Raw genomic sequence first — 25,444 nt, 5'->3', positions numbered from 1 at the left:
AGCAAGACTAAGAGATATTATGTCCTCTGAAGAGAAGGTGGGAGGTGAAATTGGGGACCCATGGGAATGCAGAGGAATCTGGGGAGTGCAGCCTGGTCTGTGACTGCAGCCACATCTGAACACGCTTTGTGAGGTTAAGAGAAATAAACAATAACAGCTCCTTTAATGTGCAAAAATAAAGATCTGTTGTTTAAAGAGCACACAACTGTATCTGCCACCTCCTGATGCCTTTGACAGGAATCACAGAAGGAGCAGATTGGATCAGCAAAACTTCACTCAGCCCTGACAGTTTGATTGCACTGCTGTGGAGGATATGACAGATGTTGGAACAGCACGAGCAACTTAAACAAAATGCAGCAAGCACAAAGCTGGGGCTCAACCTCTCCTCCACTTAAAATGATTTGTAATCTCTGAGTGGTCAGCATACAGGGGCAATGGTTTTGCATGTATGAGGGGAAAGGGAAGATTGAGACAAGTGGGAAAAAATTTCCTCCAAATGATGAAGTGCCCAGTAATATCAGACAAGTGTGTGGATCTGGAAACATGCTATTTGCCTTTCATGAATTCGTTCAGAAATGAATCATAGCTGAGGCACAGGAGGCTTTGGAGATTCATTGGGCAAGCAGCAAACAGATAAACAGGCTTTACAGCACATGCATATATAAAAATAAGAAACAAAATATTCAAAGGAGTCGAGGAGCTGATGTTTGGCAGCTCATTCCTGCCTCAGATGTTTACCTACCTGTGGCATTGTTTTCAAATTTGCTGAGAATTCCTTGCTCTTGCTGATTTTTCACACTGTGCTCAGCATTTCTGAGACAAACAAGAAGGGAAGTATTTGAATCATCTACCAGTGGATCTAAAACACATGGGGGGCACATGTAGTGCTGGTGCTCAGGTGACAGAATTTCAGAACCAGAACTGAACACAACTACAGGTGATGGATTTTGCCTGTAGGTTCAGTGAGTTCTTGCAAGCCACACCAGGCTGCTTTCCACATCATAAGTGAGCTCCCCATTTTCTTCCTATGTTTTATGGAAATCTCCTCTGCTCCCTGGTGTGGGTGCATGTGTGAGGTCAGCAGTCACAGATCACACTCACCTGTTGTTTATCATTCCAGTAGCAATTATTTTAATGTGGATAGAATGCAGTCAGAAGGGAAGTAGTGGTAGCAGCAGAGAGATATAATGAGTATGTGGCCTGTGAGTGTGGTAACTTTGTCCACACCACTGTGAGAGAACTGACATCCTCCCCCAACACTCCTCTTCCTCTTCAGGTTTCGGGCATGGGCACAAAATGACCAAGTGTGCCAGAGGGTCTTGGTCAACAAGCTGGCTTGAGAGCTTTAAACTAGAATTAGAATGGGAAGGGGCTGGAGTTTTGTTCAACAGAGAAAAGCCAGGTACCAATAGAGCTGCTACAGTCTAATTTTTTTTTTAAAGCAGCTTTCAAAACCTTTTTACATCCCCCACATGCACTTTCTTTTATAGTGGTTGTAGAAAAGATTCCCTAGTTCCTTGCCCTTTCCTTTCTCAGATCCCTCCTGTAAATAGTTTCCTGTGGGTGTTTCCAAGATGAGAATCAAGTTAAAGAATAAGGTTTTTATAATAGCATAAGCTCCTGCAATGTTTATCTTTCTCCCTACTTTCAAATGCATCCCAAGCAGGTGGCAGCTTTCTGGTTCCATTTATTCACAAAACAAGCTCAAAACTCCAGCCCACACCTTCCACTGGAACTATGTTTATCCCAGGTGTCCTCCTCAGGGACTGCTCAACCTGGCTCTGGATCATCTCCTTATATTCAGATGGGACAACAAATATCCTGCAAGGCTGAGCCAGCAAACCACATATCATGGTTCTTAGTAAGACCATAATTTGCTAACAGTATGAAATTTTCAGGATAACACTACATTGCCACTTAATATATTATCATACTGCTTTTATATTCCTGTGCAAGTTTTTGGGGGAAGGATTGCTCTCACTCTGCATTGTGGGTGATGCATTCATTGTTTTTGCCAAGAAAAGCCAATAAATACCTAAGCAAAACACAGTTTTTTTCTACTTATCTTTTGCCTGTCCTAGACCTTCCCTATTTCAGTGATATATATCCAAAATTCAGGATGTTCAGACAGCCCTGGTGTTGAACTTTGCAGGAATATATGGATTTAATAGTTTAGGCTCATCTCTTTCTTCATGGACCATTTTAATATCCTTCATCTATCTCTTCTCAAACTTCTCCTTGGGGCATGTTTTCTCAGCAGCACAAACCTTTGCAAAATATAGCCTTTGGCTGTAAAATTTGAGTTTCTAAATAGAGCTGGCTACCTACCTTCCTCTGTAGTTCATGAAGAGAGGAAGAGGTGGCTGAGACATCAAATTATTAACTTTATTTACCGATGGTTGCAATGTATCATTTTTCTCCCTTCATAGATTTGAGGGGCAGCCACAAAATTTAGTTTAGCCCAGATGCCATTGTAGTGGCTGAGACTAATTCCCCTCTTACGGTGTTTAACACTTCATTTTGTGCATTTCTCCTTGGATGTCACCCACAGTAATTAACAAATTGAAGGCCAAGAACCAGAGATAGAAATAGGAAAGAAAAAAAAAAAAAGAGAGCTCAGCTAAATTTTCGTGACCTTAATTTCCCTAGGAGGAACTAATTTGGATTTGTGTCTGGGAAAGGGACGAGTGTTTGGAGATTATTTTCTTTTTTCCTTCCAAAAGGTCTTGCCCATTCCTAGAAATCTCATGTAAATTAGAAATATTGCAGATTTTCTGCTGAGGCTCCTTCCTTGTGTAGGTACCAGTGGAGTTAGGAGCAGCATAACAAGTGCAGGATGACATATGGAAACAGCAGTACACAAATATACCCTGTGCAAGAGAATCCAAATCACAGTCCTGAGCATGCACTGACTCAGGTAGGTTTGGCAAGCACGATAGGGATTTGTTAAAATAAGGTTGTGCCTCTCAATGCTTTTCTGCTGATTTTATGCTAAAAGAAGCCTCAGGATCAGAGCAATGAGACGTGCAAGGCTAAAGCCTCTGAAATCCCTGCAGGCCTTATTATGTGTATAAGGAGACAGGCAGCGTGCATTTCAGGGCTGGGGAAGCTATTGCACTTGATTTAGGGGTAATTAAAGTGTGTGAGTGGCAGCAGAGATGGCATGTGATGCCTCAGACACCTTTTCTCCATTTTCCTTCCTGCCTGGCAAACTCATCTGCATGCTGAATGAAGGATAATATCTCACAGCATTCTGCCTCTACCTTTTGAGGTTTTCTCATCTGCTTCTCCCCCTCCTCTCGCTGCTTTCCTCTCTGAGATTTCAGACTGAATATCTGGATATTGCTCAAAATTAGATTGTTCTTCCTTCCGTGGCTAAATCAGCAAAACATTTTTTCCTAGGACTAGGAATGTCAATCATGCTCTGGTGTGTAAAAATGACCAGTTTAGGGCACCGTTGAGAGGAAAATAACCCCTGCATTGAAACATATTTGTTAGTGCTGCCTACAAATAATCCACAAGGGAAGGGGATGCTGATCTCATTTTTAATCTGCCCATGGTTTGTTTTGATTCCAGTAAATCAGCCAAAGTGAGGATTCGTGGTGAATGTTCAGCTGTGGAAGTGACTGAGTGTGCACACAGCAGGGGCAGCACAGCCTGGATCCAGTGGCTGGTGGATGGGACAGGCAGGCACAGGCAGAAATGAGATTTTCTCTTGAACCCTGCCCATGCTCAGTGAGATTGGAAGAGACCACTGTGGATCATCTAGTCCACCTCCCTGCTCAAGCAGGGTCATGCTGGAGCACATTGCAAAGGATTGCATCCAGATGGTTCTAGAATATCTCCACTGAGTCCCAAATGTTCAGGAGACTCTTGTCTGGTTTCTAAAAGGTCTGTCTTAGGTCTCTTTTAAAGGGGTTGAAGGCCATCCGTGATTGCAAATAGATGTATTTACATCAAAAGAGAAACAGAGAATGCACACGGAGGTGATAATTGTTCACATTATTCCATCTGTCTAATAGCAGAACAAAATTGCTGGCAGATTGGAGTTCACTGTAAGTGAAAACAAAAAGCCTGAGGCAGTCACAGAGCCATTAAAGAGAAAGGAAGGTTTGGGCTTTGACCTATGACAGTCATTTTCCTCCTTTGACTGCACCTCTAAGTTGAGCTGAATCAAGCTGAAAGTAGTCATGTACTCGATGGTTTGTGCACAGCATTTTGCCAAAGGGAAAGGGCAGCAGTTCATGTACCCTAAAATGGTGGCATTTCTTTCCCTGGCTCCTGATTAAAAAAGATGCTGTGTGGGGAAACTGTGGGTGATGACAGCCTTGGGGGTTTCCTCCCATTTTGATTTAGAAAGTGGAAAGGATACCATTTAGATCAGACTGTTTATGAGTGAAAGATATTGTTGACAAACCAATAAATAAACAATGATTCCAGAGTGAGTCTGCAGGGAAAGTAATGTCCAATCATTCCTCTGATAAATGTCACTCCAGTAGCATTGCTTTTGTCTCCTATTTATGAGAACAGAACTGAGGTTTATAGATTAAAGAAAGGTTTGAAAAGACAGTCACAGAGTTGGGATCTATATTCTCTGACGTGACAGATTACTCCAGATCAGGCTGACTATTGGTCACATCAGAAAATCAAGCTTGAGATGCTTGTTCTGTTTTTTTTTTTTTTCACCAAACACTGCCATAAGGACCTTCCTGAGAACAGTTAATCAGAGAGAAAACAGAAATGTCTGAAGGAGGAGAGGGAGTGAAAGAGTGCAACACAGCCGTCACATGGAAATCGTCAATAAAAAAATAGATTTGTTTAACTAATTTTGGATAATAATTATTTTTTTTATTATTGCATACATTGCACCCATATGCACTTCTGGATACCACACATTTGTACACATGAATTATCCCATTTGCTGTGTGTCTTTTGAAGCGACACGTCCAGAATGCAGTCTCTGCCCCAGCAGCTGCCCTTTCCCTGCCAGCAGTGATTTCCATGATAAGGGCTCCATGGCTCACCTCCCTGGAGCATCAGGAGCACATGGAGGATCTCCTTGGAGGTGTTTAAGTGAGGGCTGGAGCTCTGCTGGGAGGAGGGGTGCCCATAGCCAGCTGTAATGACTACCTGTCAGGGAGATGCATGGTGTCCTTTCAGCAACTGAGCGCAAACAGATGAGGGTGACGGTGGTATTTCTCCAGCCCCTTAATTAGAGCTTTGTGAGAGCAGAGGCACAAATGGAGATGTTTTCCATCATCTCTGATGAGGAGGGAGGTAAGGCAGAGAAACCAGTTTGCTTTCCTTAGCCCTGGGCATTCTTCCTGCTGTGATATGTTCACCTTCTCATTTTTATCACTCTCCCTTTAGCTGTTTATTTCTTCTTTTGTTTCTCCTTTCCTTACTGCCTTCAGGTTCCTAGCAGGAACTAGCTTTCATTTCAAATAGCTAGAACCTCCTGGTTTTCCATAACAGACTTTCGTAACTCAATTGTTGAGAACTGCAGTAAACTTTAAAGACCATCTGTAGGGTTGTTATGTGTAGGGAGCTCAGAGCAGCAAATAAAGGAAACGGAGACACAGTTAGAGTTAGTGAATACTCCTAAAAAGCTGAAAATAGAGCTCAAGAGTTGGATTCTGAGGTCTGGACTCTCACTTGCAGGTGCTACTGTGTAGGTAAGTGAGCTCTATTCCTCCATATAATGTAAAAGAATGCACAAACCTGATGCTGTAAACAAAAATTTGAGGCTTTAGGAAAGAAACTTATAACAAAGGTGCTCTGAAGAAGGCAAGGAGGATACCTTCATTTCTAGCCCAGATGTGAAGAAGTTTCAGAGAGATGAAAATGTGTCCCTTTTCCCATTCCTCTGAGAGGAAAAGAGACTTCCTTTCATTCATACCTTTACCCCTCACAACATTTTCCTCAGATCTCGTTTATCATAGCATCAGATGCACCACTCTTCCAACACAGCTTGAAAACAGAAGTTCCTTTTAGCTTCTTGTGGGGGAGCCTCAGACCTTTCCCCCTACAAGATCTCCTCCAGGAAGTCCAAGGAAATGTAAAATCCCTCGTGATAATTCAGAGTTTTGGCAGGTAGACAGCAACAACAGGAGGTGGAAACAGACAGCTGTGCAGGGGAGGAAATGGTGATATAAATACATGTTTAATTGCAGTTTAATTACAATTACTTACTAGGCAAAATTTATTTAAATGCAGTGTAATTAGAGTGAGACCTTGATTTAATCACAGTCTTATCAGACACAGTTACTACTATTTTCCCTCACTTCCTCCTCCTCCACCACCTCCTTTTACATTCCCTCTCCTAAACTTGCCCAAAGAAATTAAAAACCAAGGCTTGAAACAAGCAGAAGGTATCCATCTTGGAAAGCTTTCAGTTTCCTGAAAATTCAATAGCCAGGTGGCTACCAGCCCAGAATATTCTCCCTGGAAACTGTGAAACCCCCACTCTGTCTTGGCAAGCCGTTACTCTTCCTTAGCAGATAATGATAATGGATCCTCATTAGCTGGGAATGACTTATCATGAATATAATTCATCACTGATGGCAGACCTCATAACCCATCTGCTCACAATAAGTAAATTAGACAAGTCAGACAAGATGGATTGTTCTTTCTGATCTACCTTTGGAGTGCCTCCACATCCTGTTCCAATGGTTCCTACTGGGTCTTCCCGCCATGATAAGGGTGAACATGAGGAGAGACACAAAACCTCTTGAGCAGCTGACCCCTGACCTCATCATTCTCCATTTTCTCTCTTCCTTGCCTCTTGCTCTGCTCCTGGCTGTGGGTCTGGGCATGGCAGAAGCTTCTTTCTCCATGAGACAAGCACATCACACCTTTTGATGTGCTCATGGGCTGCTCCTGTGTGGAAGCTTTGCCCCCTCACAGCTCATGTCTCCTTCATGGATGTTACACGTTTAAAACACTACTAAGCAGTCCCAACCAATAGAGGGAAGGGGAGTGGTGGGTTTTTCTTCTGCTTTCTCCTCTGAAAGCTGTATTGACTCCTCTTCTCTAAGAGTTAGTCATCCTTTGGCAGATTGCCACTCCTGGGAGCACAGTTATTCCCATCCTTTGCTGTGAAGGAACTAAGACACAGGCTAGCAATCCTATAGCTCACACAGACATGGCAGACTGTGGTGGGAGGGGAAATATCTTCACTCTTCCAATTAAATCTGGGTCCCCTCTGAAGTCCATAAGCTATCAGCAAATTTGCTCACTTCAGTGAAAATAGTATTTTCTCCTTCCGTGTTGATACCAGTTAATTCATGTTGTTGTGCTTTGCATCTGTCTCAGTCTTTTCCAGCAGCTCTAAAAAAGGGAGAGTTAAACCTATCCATAAAACTGTGAAGCTATTAATTAATTATTGCATGTTTTATTCTGCTGTTGAACCATACTGGCCCTGCTGGAAGAAAAATTATGAGCTGCTGGAGTCTGCACAGGGAACCAAAACCAGAAACATGGAAGCTTTTCTCTCCCTCCTTTCATACTAGAGTTTGCTCTGCTTTCTTTCTTTTTCTTTCCTTTTTTTTTCCTTTCCTCTCCTGTCCAATAATTTCCATGCGACCTGATAATTTTTTGTACAGTTTTTGTGTCAATTTTTCTGTAAGAGAAAAAAAGTAGGAAGAAAAAAAAGCAGGGAGAGGTTTTAGTTTTTACATTCTTCCTCTCCTGCCCTACCCATCTCATTCAGGCTGATGGTGAGGAGGGAATCTGTCCCCATCATGGGGTTTCTAAGAGCTGGGGGTCACCAAGTGAAGTGGGTAAACCTGGGTCTTGTGTTGCAGATCATGATAAATCACACAGAGCCAACTGGATTTTCCTGTCTGCTTTAATATTTATTTGACAGTGAATTTTTAATAGGGAGGGACTTTCACTTGTCATCCTCAGAATACCAAGCAGACAAAAGAAGGGAAGGGAAAAACTTGAAGTAGTGGATGCAACATACTGGGGAGAGGGAAGAGAGGAAACATGGGAGGAGAAAAAGGGAATAGGAGAAAAAGGGAATTGGAAAGGGAAAAGAGGAAGAGAACAGGGAGGCAGTAGTCACTGCAGCATCTTTGTTTGAAGATGAATTTCTCAGATAACAGCAGCTCTCACAGCAGTGAACAGTTCACACACAGCAGGGAAGCAAAAAAGCCTGGGAAAGAGGCTTTGACCCAAAGGCACTTGTACCCTTCTGGAGTTCATTTCTCACATCCAGCCTTTGCATAAAAACAAATAAATTAACTGGTGATTTGTGAGCCCAATTTGGGGAGGGAAATAAAAAAAAAAGGAAACCTCTTGTGGTCCAAAATCCATAATTATACCCTGGTGAATGACTGAGAGAAAGGGATAGAGAATCACAACAGAGAGACAGATCCCATTGCCTAGATAAAGAGAGAGACGGAGAGAGCAAGCGCTTCAGAGAGATGACGAGCATTAGATGGAGTGGATATATGGTTGGAATTAAAGAGATGGATGCTGTGAGTACCCATGGGAAGATACCTTGCACAGATATTCTGTGAATAGATGTTGCAGGAAGAGGGATATTGTTAGATAGACAGGCACTGTCTGGGAAAAATGGGTAAGGCAAAAAGTAATGGTGCGTCTGGGAACGTGAGATTGATTCTGTTGATAAATAAAGTCTATAAATAAATACTAAAGAAAAATATTTCAGTAGCCTGCCATCTATGAATATTTGACACACACATCTAAGAAACTTCATAGCACCTCATCCAAAATAAACATAACCAAGCAGCTACTAGATATGTGTGTGATTATACTGTTTAAACATTTACGAGATGTGAGCAGCTGCAGCAAAAACAACAATTTATCACCCAGTTCAGAGCTCATTTCACCCTGATAGGCACATCAGTGATGGTCTGGCACCAGTATGGCAGAAAAGGCCAGGCCATAATTAAGGCCAGGTAGATAATTAAGCACTGAAGCAACACTGGATAAGGAAATGGGAATATATAATGTTTGGATTTCAGAACTGGAAAAAGGCCACAATATGAATATGAGGCCCCCATTTTGTATCCGGGCTTAACAAGGGATAACACATTTCAAAATAATTTCCACCACTGTTTTGTACTGGCCAAAGCCTGACCTTAGGGGTATGTCTGTCCCACGCTGCTGCTGCACCCCACAAGCCCCTGTAGGTAACCCCATTCCCAGCTGTCCTCAGCTGCCTTATTGACCTTGGTGAGCATTCAGAAGTCCTGCTGCTGAGTGTCCTGGCATGGAACATCCTGTTCTCCTGCAAAAGGCTTTGGGTAAGAGTTTTCAGCTACCCAGAGCCCTGTTCCTGCTAGGCTCTCAGCTTATTCCTACACCTGGCAGATGCTGATCAAACTGAGGGCCTTTCCAAGGAGGCAGATATTGTTTGTGGTAGCTCCTGTGGTCAGCAGTCCTGGGCACTGCTGGAGTCCAGGTCATCTGAGCAGTGCAGGTGCTTTAATACTTTACATCTTTCCACCCTCCCTGTGTCTCCTGCCTCACTTCACACCTCTCCTGAGCTTTACAGGGAGCTCATTTCCTTGCTGTGTTCTAGGCTGAGATTTTTTTGTATCCCCATTGAAATTCTGTACCAGCTACTGTTTCGTTCACCTCCATAACTAATTTTCTAATCTGTGCTTTGGCAGGATCTCTCCTTTTGTTGGATGCTCAGCTCTGTGCCAGGGATGCTCATTTTGAGGCTGTCAGTCTCAGCACTGCCCTTAAAGCAGACAGGTCCATTCTCGGGGGTCTGCTGCTTGTCCAGCACGGTTTGCTTGTGTTCTGAACTCTCTGAGGATTCATGATGCACCCCAAATTCCTTCTGGAATACACCCCAGTTGGTTTGCTCAGTTTTTTCCACCATGACTTGAACATTCAGGTCCACAGCATTGGCAAGAAGAGTACATTAACCCTCTGTTCCTCTCCCACAGCACCTCCTACCCACTAGAGTTATTGCTTTAAAACAGCCCTAATCACAAAATGTTTGATTTCAGTTCTTCCTAATAGAGGCCTCATGTATGTATTTTATAAGTCACTGAATCTCATGCACACTTGTTAATTCTCACAGAAAGAGCTTCACATACTGTCTTTTAGCTTACTATGGATGCTGCCTTCAGGGCCCAAATGCTGGTTTGTGGGAAGAGGCAATTACATATATATTTAATGGTTTCAAATTAAATTTGAAATTAGCTTTGAACTCTATCATCCATTTCTAGTAATGATGCTTAATGTTATCATGAGAAAATCAAGTGCTTTACATTATAGGTGTCAATTGAGTCTTGTTCAGGAGGTTGTCCAAGGACTCTTGATATGTCATGCTGGGAAGGTGATTACATCCCTGTCAGGGTAAGTGGGAATAGTATTTTTATTTTTCTCCTCTTCCCTTTGTTTCAGTCTTTCCTAACAGCCAGTTTCTATCTCCAAGGATGTATCTCATAATAATAATTGCTTGTTATCAGTGGATATTTTCCAGTAGAGCAAAGATATCTAAATCCAAAGTCTCCAGCAGAGGAAATTGACAGGTCTGAGTTTAAGGAGTTTTAGTTTAATCCATCTTAAAGGAGACCCTCTGTAAGAAGAGAAATATTAGGCATTTCCTGACTATAGGGAGTAGTGTGGGACAAGGATATGTGAAACTTCTGGGATGGGCAGACCTTGAAAGCAGCAAGGCAGTAGACACCTCAGGAAATTTTCTTTTCTCTTGATTGTCTCCTCATGGACCTCTCTTGCATTGGGAATGTCTACAACAGCACGAAAAAGTGGGAGGAAGCATCTCCAGAAGCTAAAGCTATTGGTTTGGGGTGCTTGGCTGGGCTCCTGCATAGTCACAGATCTTTGGACACATAATTTACACATTTTGCTTATGGAATTCATCCTTAGCAGCTTAGGTTAATGCAACCCTAATTGTGTAAGTGTATTTAATTCTGAGCCTTTTCCTCCTAAACTCACATGAGATAGTTCCAGCAAATACCTGTGTGTCAGAGAAAGGCAACTGGCAGTGACTGCAGTTTGCACCCTGCCTTGCCACGGGGCCTGTCTGTGCAGTAGGGGTGTGAGGCTGGCATGAAAGGTTCCACAGGCTCTCACTGCTGTTGTAATCCTCAGCTAATGATCCCCATCCCTGGAAGTGTTCAAGGTCAGGTTGGATGGGGTTTTGAGCAACCTGATCTAGTGGAAAATGTTCCTGGCAATGAAAGGAGGATTGGAATGAGATTATCTTTAGGGTCCCTTCCAACCCAGATCATTAAGTGATTCTGTGGAATGATTGTCCTTGCACAGCAATCTTTATCCACTTGCAAACCAAGAAATACTCTGAGTATTAAGAGTATATACTCTGAGTATTAAGACAGGGCATATTTCTCTTATCTTCAGTTCCCTAAAATTTTTGTACCGGTTGTTGACTGACTTTAGAATTCTTTGCCTTCTGTTCTAAAAAATGACAAGATTTAAAGTAATGTGTCACTCCCTGCCTCAGAAATGGCTGCAAAATTAGTGGTGAATGATGTTGTTCAGGAGCTCAGCTGCTCAGCTGGGACATGCTGGTGCAGCTTCCTGCACATCAACAGCCCTGTTCCTGATAAATCTTCAGGCTTCTTCCCTTTCAGAAAGCAGTATGGGGTGTTTCAGGCTGCAAAGTTTGTATGTAAAGTAAATGCATTGTTATTTAAAAGTGATTCATACTGTTGGGAAGCCCAGTAAGGTGAGCTGATTGGTGGGTAAGCAATGGAGTGTAATAGCCCTTGGAAAACTGCTGTGTAATAACAGCTTTGATTCCTTGCAGGATAAAGCTGTATAATGTTGCCATCTTTCCTGTACCTTTCATGTGCACAGCACTTGATATACACTAAGTGTATTACTTTGTCATCTGGACTGATAGCTGGTCTGATCCTTCTGGGCTTTGCCAGTCTGCTTGTGAGAAGTATGAAATTTCCAAACAAAGTTTCAGGCTTAAGGTAACACCTAAATTATAGATTTCTGAAGTTGCCTTGGCAGTGTTTCTTGATAGGTTGCTTTTTGAGCTGAGCTGATAACCCATCTTGCCTCAGAAATGCTTTTTTCCCCCCCTCTCCTTGATACTGAATTGCCTGCATCATGCACCATTAAATCTGACAGAGTTTATCTCTGGGTTGGCTGTGCAGAAAAGGAGAAAGTCCAGTGTAAGCTTGGGAATCTCAGGGTAAAGTCAGCAGCAGCCTGACTTGGCTGCAGCTACTCCACCATTCCATTATCTCCATCATTCCAAAAGCCTGGGCCCCTCAGCATAATACAAGGGGTTTTTAAGGGTTTGTGTGTTACTGGCACTTGAAATGTTACTGTGGGGGAACCTCATTATTGCTGGTGCAGCAGAAATGTCTGTGGAGAAAATGAGGCCATGATGATTTGGTGGGGAAGGAAGAGATTCTGTCACAGAACACATCAATCAAGGACCTTGTATGTATCCATGAATATAACCTTCCTAAATGCATCCCCTCTGTGAAGTGTGTGTGTGTGTGTGTATTCTAGCACTTGGATCTGTGCTGTTTGCACTGGAAAATACAATTTCTGTGGGCTTTTTCCATGCTTTGGTGACAATTCATGGGCCAGAACAACTCAGGATCTGCTCTTCAGCTGGTGTTTCAGCTCCTGGAAGACAGACTCCACCATGGGAAGAGCAGACGTCACTTAATTTTGGTGTAATAAGCAGCTTTCTGAAGCAGAGACAAAACGAGGAACTAGGAAAAGATAACTACAAAGGCAAATGCCAGGAAATACAAGATTTCGTGACTAATGAGGTTTTCGGGTCCAGTGGAACCAGTGTGCACAAGTCCTCAACCTTTGTTTGCTTGAGCTGGATCTGGCAGCCAGGATTGCTGCTTAAAATCAGAGGCCACAATGGGTACAGAAAATCTGGCAGCTTTTGCCTGTTTCTTTCCCTTCTAAACAATCTCCCCTTCATTTTTATAAAGTTACTTATTTTCAGGACTGCAAGAATTACAGCATTTCTCTTTCAAAATATGATCTGGCAGCTAATCCTTGGTGCCACTGAGCATCTCTCCCCCCTCTTGATGTCAACAGGAGTCCTACATCCTCATCATTCCTCCAGCTAAACTCTTCATTCCTGTCTGGCAGAATCAAGAACACTGACTTCTGTTCCTAATGGATCTGGAAACTTGCTACTTTACTCAAGTCACAGTTTGTTGAGAGCAGTTTTTGGACCAAACTCAGTGAGGTTTAGCACCTTTTTGGACCTTGCTCAGCAAGGTTAAGCACCCTTTTTGTCACTGCTTTCAGAGGAGAGAAGGACACACACATAGAAGAGGCAATTAAAGAGCTCTGCACCCTCATTTGGACTAGGCAGGTGTTGGAAGGCTTCAGACACACCTTGGCTCTGCCATGCAGACAGGTGCAGTGATGGAGCCTTGTGTGTGCCCTTTTCTGGGGAACTGGGGCAAAGAGAGAAAAGCAGTTTGCTCACAGTGACTGCAAGCCCAGTGAGTACAGAACCTGTATCTTTGAAAACCAAGTGTTTTAACCTCATGATTTAATTTTCCTTTGATGTACAGCCTGACATATTTTTTCAGTCACTTGCACTGTGCACAAGAACTGACCTTTTATCATTTTTAGTTGTAAATCAGAGAGTGACGTTAAATGCTCAGGGTGGTTCTCTATAAAGTGATTGTTTCACTGCTCTGCAAGCTGTGCTATAATTTGCCCCATCCATCCAAATACATGTCTCACCATAATTAAATGAATACTTTTGTCAGTTTATGTTGCTTCAGCTTTCACTCAGAATATGCTTGCTTCCATGGTGGGTTAGTGTTCTTTTAAGAATTTATGTAAGCATATATAAATATAGACATATATATTCACATACAGAAAAAAGAAAGAAAATATAATTGCAACTTTCAGGTAAAACACATAGAATATTTTGGCAGGCATTTGAAAACTGATTTTTATAAAATATTCAGAAAATACTCATGTTAACAGCGATTTTAAAAAATATTCCCTGCTGGGAGTTGATAGATGCTACAAGCTACAAATGGATTCATTTGAAAACTGCATCTGCCTGTCATACAGGGTGAAACATTATTAAACACCTACAACAGGAACACAGAAGAGAATTTGGAGATCTCTTGTGCAACAAACAGCAATGGTAACTTTTATATGTGCTTTACTCTGTTCTTTTTGCAAGGCAATGCTGTCTCCTTAGATCAGAGCAAATGGTTGTTTTTCCTCTTTCCTCTCTTTACTGGGAGTCATATTTTCCTGGCTGGAAGGTCCTTCTGGCACAAAGAAACCCTTTAGAATCCCGTTTGAGCTCTGAAATAGGTTGAAACTGATGCTTCATGTTTTTGTCAGCTCTCCATGCCTGTTGTTTTTCTTGTTCATCCTTGCAGTTCCTGACAGACAAATTTTAGGAAGCAGGGAGAACATAATGAAATATTTGCTATTCTTCATGAAACATCTGGCAGGGCTTTGGCAAGATCAGGGAATTAGCAAGCGTTGCCACTTTTATATGCAGTAGATGACATTTTTTGTTGTCCTTAATGGAGTCCAAAGCATATGCAAATCAGCTGTGTAATGAGCGAGGTTAAGCAAGGTGTTGGATTTGGGTCCATATGGTGTTAAAAACATAATTGATCAGAATGTTTTGAAAGATATTGAACATGAGTATTCAGATTTGTTTTATCTGAATCTCATTATGTCTGAGAAGAGATTTAGGGTGAGGGCAGAGGCTGAAGTTTTAAGCTGCATCTATTGTTGATTATTTATGATCACACATACTTCATCAGATGTTTCTGCTATAAACCCCACTTCAATCTGCTTTAAAGGCACAATAGATTTCTTTGACCTTGCCCTTGCTGTCTTTCATTCTTATGGGTACACACAGGGTCTCTCTCTCTCCCCCACCAACTATAATATTGATTAAATATATTTGTTCTCCTCAGGAAAGGATGAGAGAACAAAAGTTCCATATCAGTCTCAGAACTTTTTACAATACAGGAGGTTTCTCAGATCAGTTATGATGAGCACCTCTAAATGAGATGTGTAACTTTTAGGAGGATTATGACTTTGCAGATTTGTGTTGGATCCATTCCAAGAAATCTGGGATAACACAGATTTGATAAAGATAACCGATAACACCAGACCTTGGTAAAGGAACATAGGTAAAGTTACTTTGAGAGGTGGCCGTGTTAAATGATGTTCATCACCTGGAACCTCCGAGGCTTCAGGGCTTTGCCATCACATTGGCCTTAACTGCCTTCAGTGCACTCCAAGAATTGTTTTCTATGGCCCTTAAGCTGAGATTTGTCTGAAGCCTTTCCTTAAAAGCAGAATTCAGTGGAAGAACAGCTGTTGAACCTCCATGTATTGCCATACCCTGTCCCTTCTCTGGGTGCTTCAGAACAAGAATCATTCTCTTTACCAGAGTTGAGTATTTTTGGTCCCACCTGTTCTTTACCCATTTGAAGCCCAAGATTGTGGGGAAAAAAATATTTGTGCAGAGGGGTTTTGAAAAATGTAAGAGGTACAAGAATGAGTCAGGTCCAAATGGAATAGGAAAATAGGAAAATGTCCTGATTTCCTTACTGAGAATACAAGATCTTTAGCCACAGTCTTGCTTTAAGCTCCCAAACAGCTGATGACAATACTGGATGTTTTAGACAACCATTTCTGCCTGCCTCTTGAGCATCCTAACATATCTCAAGCCACAGAGTCAGAAGGTTGGCAGAGACCTTCAAGATCATCGAGTCCAACCCAGCCCCAACACCTCAATTAAACCCTGGCACCCAGTGCCACATCCAGGCTTTTTATAAACACATCCAGGGATGCTGACTCCTCCACCTCCCCAGGCAGACCATTCCAGAACTTTATCACCCTTTCTGAAAAAACTTTAATAATAATACCAACCTATAATATCCAACCTATATTTCCCTTGGCACAGCTTAGGACTGTGTCCCCTCATTCTGTCAGTTGCTGCCAGTCCTACCCAGATGGTCTAATTTCCCTTTCGGGTGAACTCCTGTTTTGTCAACACTCACCTGGGGACTGGAGTCAAAGAATTGCTTTGCTCTGGTCACAAGCAGCTCTTTCCCTCAGGTTGCTTCCACTTGAATGCAACAGCATCAAGGTTCAGTGATCACATATTGTTATTTCTCAGGGAGCTGTAGGAGCATCTCCTGAGACCTCCCATGTCTTGTAATGAAAATTGTGCTCTGAATACAGAGCAAACCACATAACTGAGTGCATGTGTGGGTGTCTGGGTGTGTGTATAATGTGTATATATCTATTATTTATCTGTCTTTAAGGAAAGGTAGATAAGTGATGGTGCTGTATTTATGTGTTTGTTTAAGCTTATACATGGACACATATAATTTATAATAATTTAACCTCATAATTTGTCCTCTGCCATAGATTCTCTGAAACATCAGAGTGGGTAACAGCTAAAAATACATTTGCATGAAGAAAAACCAGCAACCAAGAGGTTTCTTTCTCCTTCGCGGGGTGTACTGGTTGGAAATCAGTAATTTACAGCAATTATTAGTTCAGTCAAGTAATTAGATAGCTATCTGTCATCTGCTGTGCAAACAAATATTTGCATGTGTATTTATCTGACCCAAAAATACCTCGTATGTATAGGACAGATATGTAACTAAGGCACAGGCTAGACACATCTCGGTCATCTTAAAACATTTTGCTTTCAAAATCCCAAATCCTTTAAGTTGCCCAGAGAGAACTAAGGGATATATACATATAAAACCTGGACTTTTGAAATTAAACATATAGAACCACTTATACAGCTTGGATAGAGTCAGTGGAATTATGTGAAAGAGCACCAAGGGAAAAAAGATCTCAGGAGAACCTGCCTGCCTTTACATTCTTTATCCTCAGCAGTACAATTTCTTAGCATCTAAGCCAAAATCTTTCTACATTTCTTTCCCCACACACAGTGCCAATATCTCAACTACTGGAAGCATCTAAAAGCAATTACAAGGATTCCAATAATCTTCCTGTATTACTTTGGCTGGACTGCTAAGTATCATCAATAACATGATTATCTTTTTGAGAAGAAATTGCTTGAGATAGAGACACTGTGAGAAAAGCTCTCAAACACTTTCAAAACCATATTTTCAGCAACTCTTTCATTATTTAGTATCCTAATGAGTTCTGGTAGTCTCACTAAATATCTTCCCATACAAGGGGCCTTGACTGCTCATATTTCCATAGGAAGCTTAAGCTGTAGAAAGCCAAAATTAACCTGGTTTGGAAGCATTTCCTCTGATTCTTAAACTCTTAATCCAAGCCATTACTTGTGCTGCCTAGTGGATGGGTATTATTCCATCTATTTTACATCAGCCATCTTCTGTTTCCTGTGAGTATATCTCATTTTTAATGAACATAACAAGATCACAGTGGACCTGGTATTAAACCATCCCTTAAGTAAACACCAAGTTGTAGTGTAATATGGATCTAAAAAGCAAGGTGTGGTCTATGCTTTCCCAAAACACTCTAAGCTTTTTTTTCCCAACAGTACCTGAATATATCACATAAATATATCATATATAACTCTTATAAAAGTCTTCAACTTGCTTAAAATTTTATCCCAGGGTTTGAGCCCCGGTGCTTGGGATTCTGGCCCAAATGTCAAGAATATAGTGCTGTACAGACATGGGCAGTCAGGTCTCAATATTTCTTCAGGCATATCTCATATTGCCAAGGAATTAACACAGAAGCTGGTGCTGGATGACAGTTTTGGGTGAATGAGCTGTTCCCCCACCTTGGGTGGAGTGGCTGAACTTGTTTGGTGTGATTGAAATTTAACAGGTTGCCTGGAATGTCTGTGGAAGTAAAGTCAGAGTTTTCCACGCTTAGGTTCTTTTAAAATTAACTTCACACCATAATAAGTGGAAATTTTACCCTGGTTCAGCTTGTCAGTGGTGATGGGGATGCAGCTGTTCTGTTCATATCTGCCCTTGCAAGCAGCAGATTAATGGAATTATTAATGGTTTGTCCAAGCCAGGTATTGTACCATGTGAAAGAAAACATCATCACAAACTAAAATGAATATGCCAGTTCACAAATCTTTCATAAAATACCCACAGGATGGTGTTTTCCTGTGCTGAAATGTGAATGTATTTAAAGAAAAAAAAAATATACAAGACCTAAGAACAGTCTAAGGGTGAGAGAAGAAAAACTCATTATGTTTGGGGTCTGCAGCAACTGCCAGAGCTTAATTTCGCAGCTGACTTGTATCTGTTCAAGTCACTGGGTTTTATTAATGCTTACAAGCCTACAGCTATAAGAATGCTAAAGATGCAGTGTTTGCCCTGCTCTGATATATAGATTGGTCTTCCATTAGGAGGAAATTAATGATTGTTCATAAGACTGAATCCACAGCCTCTGGCCCCTCAGCAGCTTTTCCATCCTGCAAGTCTGAAGACCAGCTTGTGTGAATTTTATTGGTTAGCATTGGAAGCACACCTGCATCTGAGCTGAGATACCTGGAACCCAGGAATGTCCTGCAGTGTCAGCTACCTTCAAATGGGAGAAAAATGCCTTCTTGTCCTGTCTGCAAACTCATCTTTCACAGGAAGATCAAAGCTGTCCCAATGGCATGGCGTAATTCAATTAAATGCAGTTCTCTGCTTTCATTGAAGGCTTTTCCATTTCCTAAGATGGAAATGGAAAATTGTGATGAGAGCTGTGTGCCCAATACCCCCACTGGCTCTACAGTAGCATCAGCCACATTCTCACCACTGTTGGAGGCAGCCATTCCTGAGAATAAGAACAGTTTATGGTAGATGCAAGTAAATTGCTGACCCAGGGCTAAATTGTTGCAAGCCTGAATGAACATTAGGGGACAGTATTGGCCAGGAGTCAGCCTGTTTCTTCCTCTTCATGCTCTCCTTTTATTTACAAGCTGTCTTCTCTTCTAAATAAAACCCATTTGCCCTTTACTTATCTAACTGGTGCACCAGACACCCATTTCTAATCTGGCCAAATCAATTATAAATATTGCAGTCTACAATTAGCCTGGGAACTTCTGAAAAACTAATTAGTTCGAGCCTTAGCGATGAATTGCACCTTTCTCTTGGCTATTTGCAGCAGGAATTAAAAAAAAGGAAAAAAAACCCCAACCTACACTCGAAACAAGACCAAACATGTCTCAGGCACAGCAAACAGGATTCAAGACCACGTTTAATTACGTTTATATTGCTGGTGAAAGGATGGGCCGAGGTGGGCTGAGTGCCAGGGCACCTGGCACTGCCTTGCGCTGAGCACACACTTTCTCAGGAGATGTTGAGTGATGCAAAAGTCCTTGTCAAAGAGTCTTCGGGAAGGCAAGTCCCTTGGGAGTCTACAAAATTAACATCATTAGTGTTTGCAGTGTGGCAACAAGGAGGGGAAAGCAATAGCTCCCAAAGCTGGAGTCATCTTGCATCAGAACAGAGCAGGTCCCCTCCCTTGGTGAGGTCAGGGACTAAAGAGATCCTTGTCTGGCATTCCGCAGGCAGGAGGGTGCCAGGCTGCTGTCTGGGGAGCTGCTGAGCAGCAGAGGAGAAATTAGAAAGTCATTACAAGGTGTGTAAGGCATCTTGTAGCAACTGAATCCAGACACAAAGGGCAAATTAAAGCCCTTCTTTGCTGGCATCTTGTTGCTGTAGTGTATTTCTTACAGGTGTAATTACCTGCAAGCATCATAGTTGTTTCATTTATGCCCTAAAATCTACTTTATTGAAGCAATTAAAGGCAGAATTGTACTCTGGGATTACTGCAAATGTGTCTGCTTAAGGTTCATTTTAGATTCATTACAAGCCTTCAGAAGCAGTGTTCCTGCTTTTAATAAAACATATGGTTTCCTCAAAAGCAAAACTGTGCAAGACCACACATCCCTTTTAGATTTGGTGGTGTAGATGGAATTTTAATGTCAGAAAGCCAGAAGGGCAAGGCAATTCCAAATCACTATGGAGAGGGCAGCATAACTTTAAAGCTTCAGGACACTTTATTTACCAGCACTGGTAACTGTTCGTACAATAGGTAAAACTTCTTTGGAAAAGAATGGGCAATTCCCCTTCTGCACGGGTGATAATTGTGGTCAGGGAACTTTCTGGGGTCTCCACTCCCTGCCTGAGTGGGGGAAAACCACACCTTTCAGGTGAATGCTGTACCTGTGGAGAACTTGGCCTGTTAAATCACATAAAAATCTTTTTTTCTATTTTCTGTTCACACACAAGAATGTCTCAACTGCTGAAAAATTTCACTAAAGCCATTTCCTGCCTTATTTAGTCTATGAACTGTATCAGAGATGTGCTTGGCTCATTATACACAGCCACATCCCTGCTTTGGGCATCTTCCAAAGAACTGGGACATGCCATGATGGAGAGAAGGCTTAACACAAGGAGAAAATAGGGTTACGGGCAGGGTGATTGTGCTGGGAGGTTATTTTTCATTGCAAAGAGAGGCTGAGGACATGTTTGCTTGTTTGTTGATACATCCTTCAGAGAGAATCATTGGTATGACCATGACCAGCAGTGGTCTCCAGCCTCAGCTTTTTCCTCCTTTTATGTGATGAATTTAAAACCTCCCACTTCCAGTTTCTCTCTGCAACAAATTTCAACAGTGAGAGGAGCAATATGAAACAAAAGTAAACGCTCCACTTCCTTCTGTAATGCATTGCAACTGTGAGGGCTGTCAAGTGAAGGTCAAGCAGAAACCCTGAGCAGCAGTCACAGATTCCCTAAGAGGGACAGTTGTCAGTGCCCGTTCTTTCCAGCAGAAAAAAAATGAAAGGTTCTATTTTGAGCCAGCCAGCACAATACACAGAGAGTGAGTGACCTGCCACAAATGCAAAATGTGAGTGAAAAATCGCTAGAAATTACTCAGGGGTTCTCTAGTTTTCTCCACTCCCTGGAAGTGCATGTACAAGTAGATGAAAATTAAGTATGGAAGAGAAATGCCACTCATGCCCATGTGCAGTGTGCAGCTCTAGTTTATCACCACAGCTGCAGAGTGTGTGTTCTGAGGTGTGGCTCAGCAGGACAGCTGACATGAGAGCTTTCTCTCCAGCTGGGTCCTAGCAGGCTGACTCAGAATGAGAGGTTGACAGTAGGCACTAAAAGAAGTGTTTTCCAGTCATACCACAAAGTTCCAGTTGTGTAAGGAGGCACTGAGCTCCCTTCTCCTTCTCCTCCCATTAAGCCAGCAAAAACCCAGAATTATTTTACAGGGAACCAAATCTTGCTTGCTTTCCAAAACTGAGCAAACAAAAAAACACACCCACATAGAAAAGGAGAACTAATTAAGATTAAGTCATATCTGAGTAAATATGCAAATTAAAAATCAAAACAAAGTAATTCTATTTATCACATCATGAAGTTGCAAATTGCTGCTGTGGTTCCCATCAGCTGGAATAGATGGGGGCTATGAGGCCATAGGTTTTGAAGATCAACCAAATGTGTCCATGTTTTATAGTGAAAGCTGGGGGACTGCTGGCTGTAGAATATATTTATCAGCTTTCCCCCTTCTCTTCTGCACTGTGTTCATGTTCAGTGGTATTCATAGTCTACATTTGTCTTGGATTTCTATAATGTAGTGTCATTGGTTCTCCTCTTTGTTTACCTTCTGTAAGACAACATCATTATTCTTTGATAAATATGTTTCATGTCTCCTGAGTAGGTTTTTTGTTGTTGTTTTGCTTTTGGTTTTTCTTTTCATTTTTTGTCGCGCTAATTCTTTTCCAGCTTTTAAAGATCAGGTTGAAAATAAACAAACAAACCCCCAAAACTCTGTTGGGAAAGAATATAGTAGTCAATAGATGTTGGCAATCCTGTTCCTTACCATGTTTCACCATTTGCATGGAAGGGGATGGTCTCTCCCATGTGGGGAAGCACATGCAAGGAGTGGCACTTGGTTGGTGGAACTGGCTGGCTCCTCCACATGCCCCAAGCTGCCATCTCTCCTCTTTCAGAAGAACCTGCTGCTAGGAACCAGCCCATTTGTGTCGCTTTGTAACATGTGTAAAACACATTTTAATGTGTTTTAAATCTTCCTGCAGCGGAAGGTGAATTATTGGGATGTAAAGTTCCGTACAGTGCAGAGATGTAACTGGTTTGTAGAGTTTGTCAATGTGACGAAGATCCTCTCAGCTTTGAAGTCAGCAGTGTGACTGCAGCCTGTGTTGGCAGCAGGAGGAGGTTGGTGCCATCCCTTTGCTGTTTGTGAGACCTGTGCTGGTGGCTCTGATCCAGGGCTAGCACTCCAGGCTAGAGAAGCCACTACCAAGATCAATGCTAACTGCCTTGCTCATCGCTGCCACAGCAAAGGAGCAAAGGGCAGAGATAGTGAGGAAGAAAATCTTCCTTCCTGACCTCAAACAGGGTCTAAGCATATCCTCACTCAGGAGGAACCTCTTTTTGCAGCACAACTGCCCCCCTAAATTGAGCTCTCTTGGTGTTTTGTGTGCTGTGCAGGCAGGCAACAAGGAGGACTTGTGGAAGTCCATTACAAATGTTTCATGAATAAATACTTGCTTCCTAAAGAATATCCCTTCAGTCTTCAATGTAAAGAAATGGCAGGTTTGTATTTTTTGCCTTTCATTCTCTGCTTGTTGTCTTCCAGACTTCCCTTCATTAGCAAAATGTTTTTGTGGTAGGAGGCATTTTCCCTTTTTTGTCAGAAACACAGTCTTAAAATCACTTAAATTATTGAAAAATTCAGAAGATCCTGTTATTTGGCTTCCCAGATTTAAGTAATAACAGGGACCTTCTTTCCCCCCAATTATCCTGTTAATGCAAATGTTTGACCTTCAGTTCCTAGGCTGCAAGCTTCTCCATCTGTAAAATATCAGTGAGTTGGGTAACAGCTATGTTCTGTCCCAATGGCATTAGCAGCTCCTTAAAAATGTACAAGTGCAATATTGAAAGTAGGTAGGCTTTGGTTCTTTTTGATTGCAAATCTGCAAGAGCAGGCCTTATAGATGAAAATTCTGGTTCCCCTGGGTTTAGTCAGCTTTGAACATTATCATAGGTACTCAGTATCATAGTAATTCATGCAATGCCTGCATATGGAAATTAAAAGAAGAAATCAAACCCACTGGTCAGACTCAGCTGGGACCATTGCTGTTGCTGTTTGTGCTGGGAGGATTGTCCTGGTTTGTTTGTTTTGTTTCATGTCACATCTTCATTTTCAGTATGAGTTCTTCCTGACCCAGATTTCTGAGCAAACTGAAGTAGAGCCAGAAACTGTAAAAGTGCATAATTATTCTTTTATTTATTTTTAAGCTGTACAGCTCTATTAAGCTTTCAGAAAATCCTTTATACCCAGCCTTTGAAGTAAACTAAGCCAGAGATCAGCCTGAGAAGGAGATGTGGGTTGACACTGCCTGTTTCTGCTGCAGAATTCTCTGCAGTTAAGAGCTGGAGTCTCAGACCTAGGAAAATCTTACACCTTTCTTGGAGTACAGAAGAGGGGAGAGATCAATACATCCAAAAGCAATACTTTACACCTTTGGTATGTTCTGAAACTTCACTTGCTGGCTGAGCTGTGTAACAGCTGAAAGCTGGAAGATTATCCTGGTTACTGGCATGTAAGTGAGCAGACCACACATTAAAGCTGTGTATGCTCCATCTGCCAAGCCATTCATTCTTCCCAGCTTGGGACAAATTAAAAAACTCTGGCCCAGAGGTGGAGTATTATTATTCCTTTGCCTGTCCCCCAAAGCAATACACTCCCTGCTCTGAGTCTAATCGAAAACATTGACCTGGAGGTGAAAAATGCAGTATCTCTTCCCCTGATTCATCCAGACTGTGACCCAGACAGCACTGAAATCACAGGCTTCTTTCTGGTCTCAAAAAATTACCCAGTTGCCCTCATGGGCTGAGGGCCAGATGGGATGCAGGCAGCCTGGTGCCATCTAGTCTAGTGGTCACTTTTCTGCCATAAATATTGCATCAGGCAAACCTCATGCACTGTGCATTGAAAGTGGGCATGCAAGGAAAGCCCCGGTGCCATTCCTTTGAGTAAATGGCAGGAGGCCAAGGTGGGGTAACCTGCCTTTCTGAGAGCCAGATGATGTGGCTGTGACATCCACTTAGAGTTTTTCCTCAGCCATTCAGACTTGACTCTGAGTTTGGCCCTTTCCCAGGAAGCCAAACTATCAAAACCTTTCCATGTTCTTCACAAAACACAGTTTCTCCTCGTGCTTCTGCCCTCACTGCAGCCAGTGTGCTTGAAGATCCAAGAGGCTCAGGTTTTTGTTTGTGCTGCCTCTTGTTAGCAGTGCTCTGAGCATCCACAGAACAGGAGGAAAAGATGCCAAAGCACTTCAACCACCTGGATTAATTAGGTCTTACACTAAATGTGGAACTACAGCGAGGGGGATGATGATTAAACCAGCAGCCTTCTGGAAACTGAATACCTTCTTCTCTGCTGTATTTCAGCTTCTGCAACCTTTGTTAGTGCCTCAAGGCAAGAATGGCATTGTCTGTATGTAAAGCAGTCTGTTTCTGTAGTAGCAATAGCAGTAATAGTGATGGGAATAATAATGCTTTGCTCCTGAGAGGTCAGTGAGTATCACTCTTCATTTTATCACTCTCATTGGTGAGACAGACACAAAGACACACCAGAGCTTGCTTAGTACCACCTCATCCCTTATTAACAGAGCCAATGTTGAACCCAGAGAAAGCATTTCCCTGTTGCTTGCTCTTCCCCCTGAGAACAGCTCCTCCTTTGGTGACGTCCAGTCTCTCTTGTGGTTTTTCTGCAGAAGGTGCAGTAACAGCAGCCTGGAGTCTGATGATGAACCTCCTTGTTCAGAAGAGATTGATTATGACACTGCCAGTAGCTCTGATGGTGAAGAGGAATTCTTGGAGCTAGACCAAGAGATCCAGGAGTGCCTCTCGTGTGTGGAAGGCAAGACAGAAGATGAAGGAGTGACCACAGGACAGACATGCAGCTCCAGGGCTCTGAGGGGGCTCTACATTTCCAGCCAGCCAGCACCCAACAGCACAGCTCTTCCTCTGGGCTCATCAGCACTTGGGCTGTGCCATGGATTTGAGAGCAGTCCTGTGTGAGCAAGGCTGTGACCTGCAGAGCAGCAAGAAAATGGGTCACTGCTCGTGTTTGCCTGTTTGCCAGCTTCAGCACCCTTCCCAGATGTGTTGCTCCTGGTTCTGAATGGAAAGCTGACTGTATGTTTGTGTAATTTGTATCCATACATCTGCTGAGAACGACTCCTTACACTTTGTACCCGAGGCAGAGCGAGGGGCCACCAGCCCAGGTGGTACCATGTGAGATCATCTATTCCTAAACATAATCCCCAGCTTCATGGTTTCCTCATGGTTTCATACAGATTGACCTAAGGAACAGTATTCTGAGACCAAGGAATCAGAGATGATTCTCTTTTTCTGACTTTAGGCAGCCTTTGCCTGGAGAAGTGACAGTTATTGATGCCTTTCAGCAGAGC

At 42.4% G+C, this 25,444-nt stretch overlaps 1 protein-coding gene across 1 annotated transcript in view; it reads left to right on the top strand.

The window, feature by feature from the left end:
- Positions 1–25,052, top strand: part of AGBL1 (ATP/GTP binding protein like 1) — a 263,509-nt gene extending 238,457 nt beyond the window's left edge. The window contains 1 exon segment of the mRNA XM_030955469.1: positions 24,746–25,052. Coding sequence (XP_030811329.1) covers positions 24,746–25,052 — 307 coding nt within the window.
- Positions 25,053–25,444: the final 392 nt, after the last annotated feature.

Source organism: Camarhynchus parvulus, chromosome 10 (genome assembly GCF_901933205.1).
Source record: "Camarhynchus parvulus chromosome 10, STF_HiC, whole genome shotgun sequence".
NCBI lineage: Eukaryota > Metazoa > Chordata > Aves > Passeriformes > Thraupidae > Camarhynchus > Camarhynchus parvulus.
The sequence above is the reverse complement of the archived record's forward strand: the minus strand, read 5'-3'. Positions and strand labels throughout refer to the sequence as shown.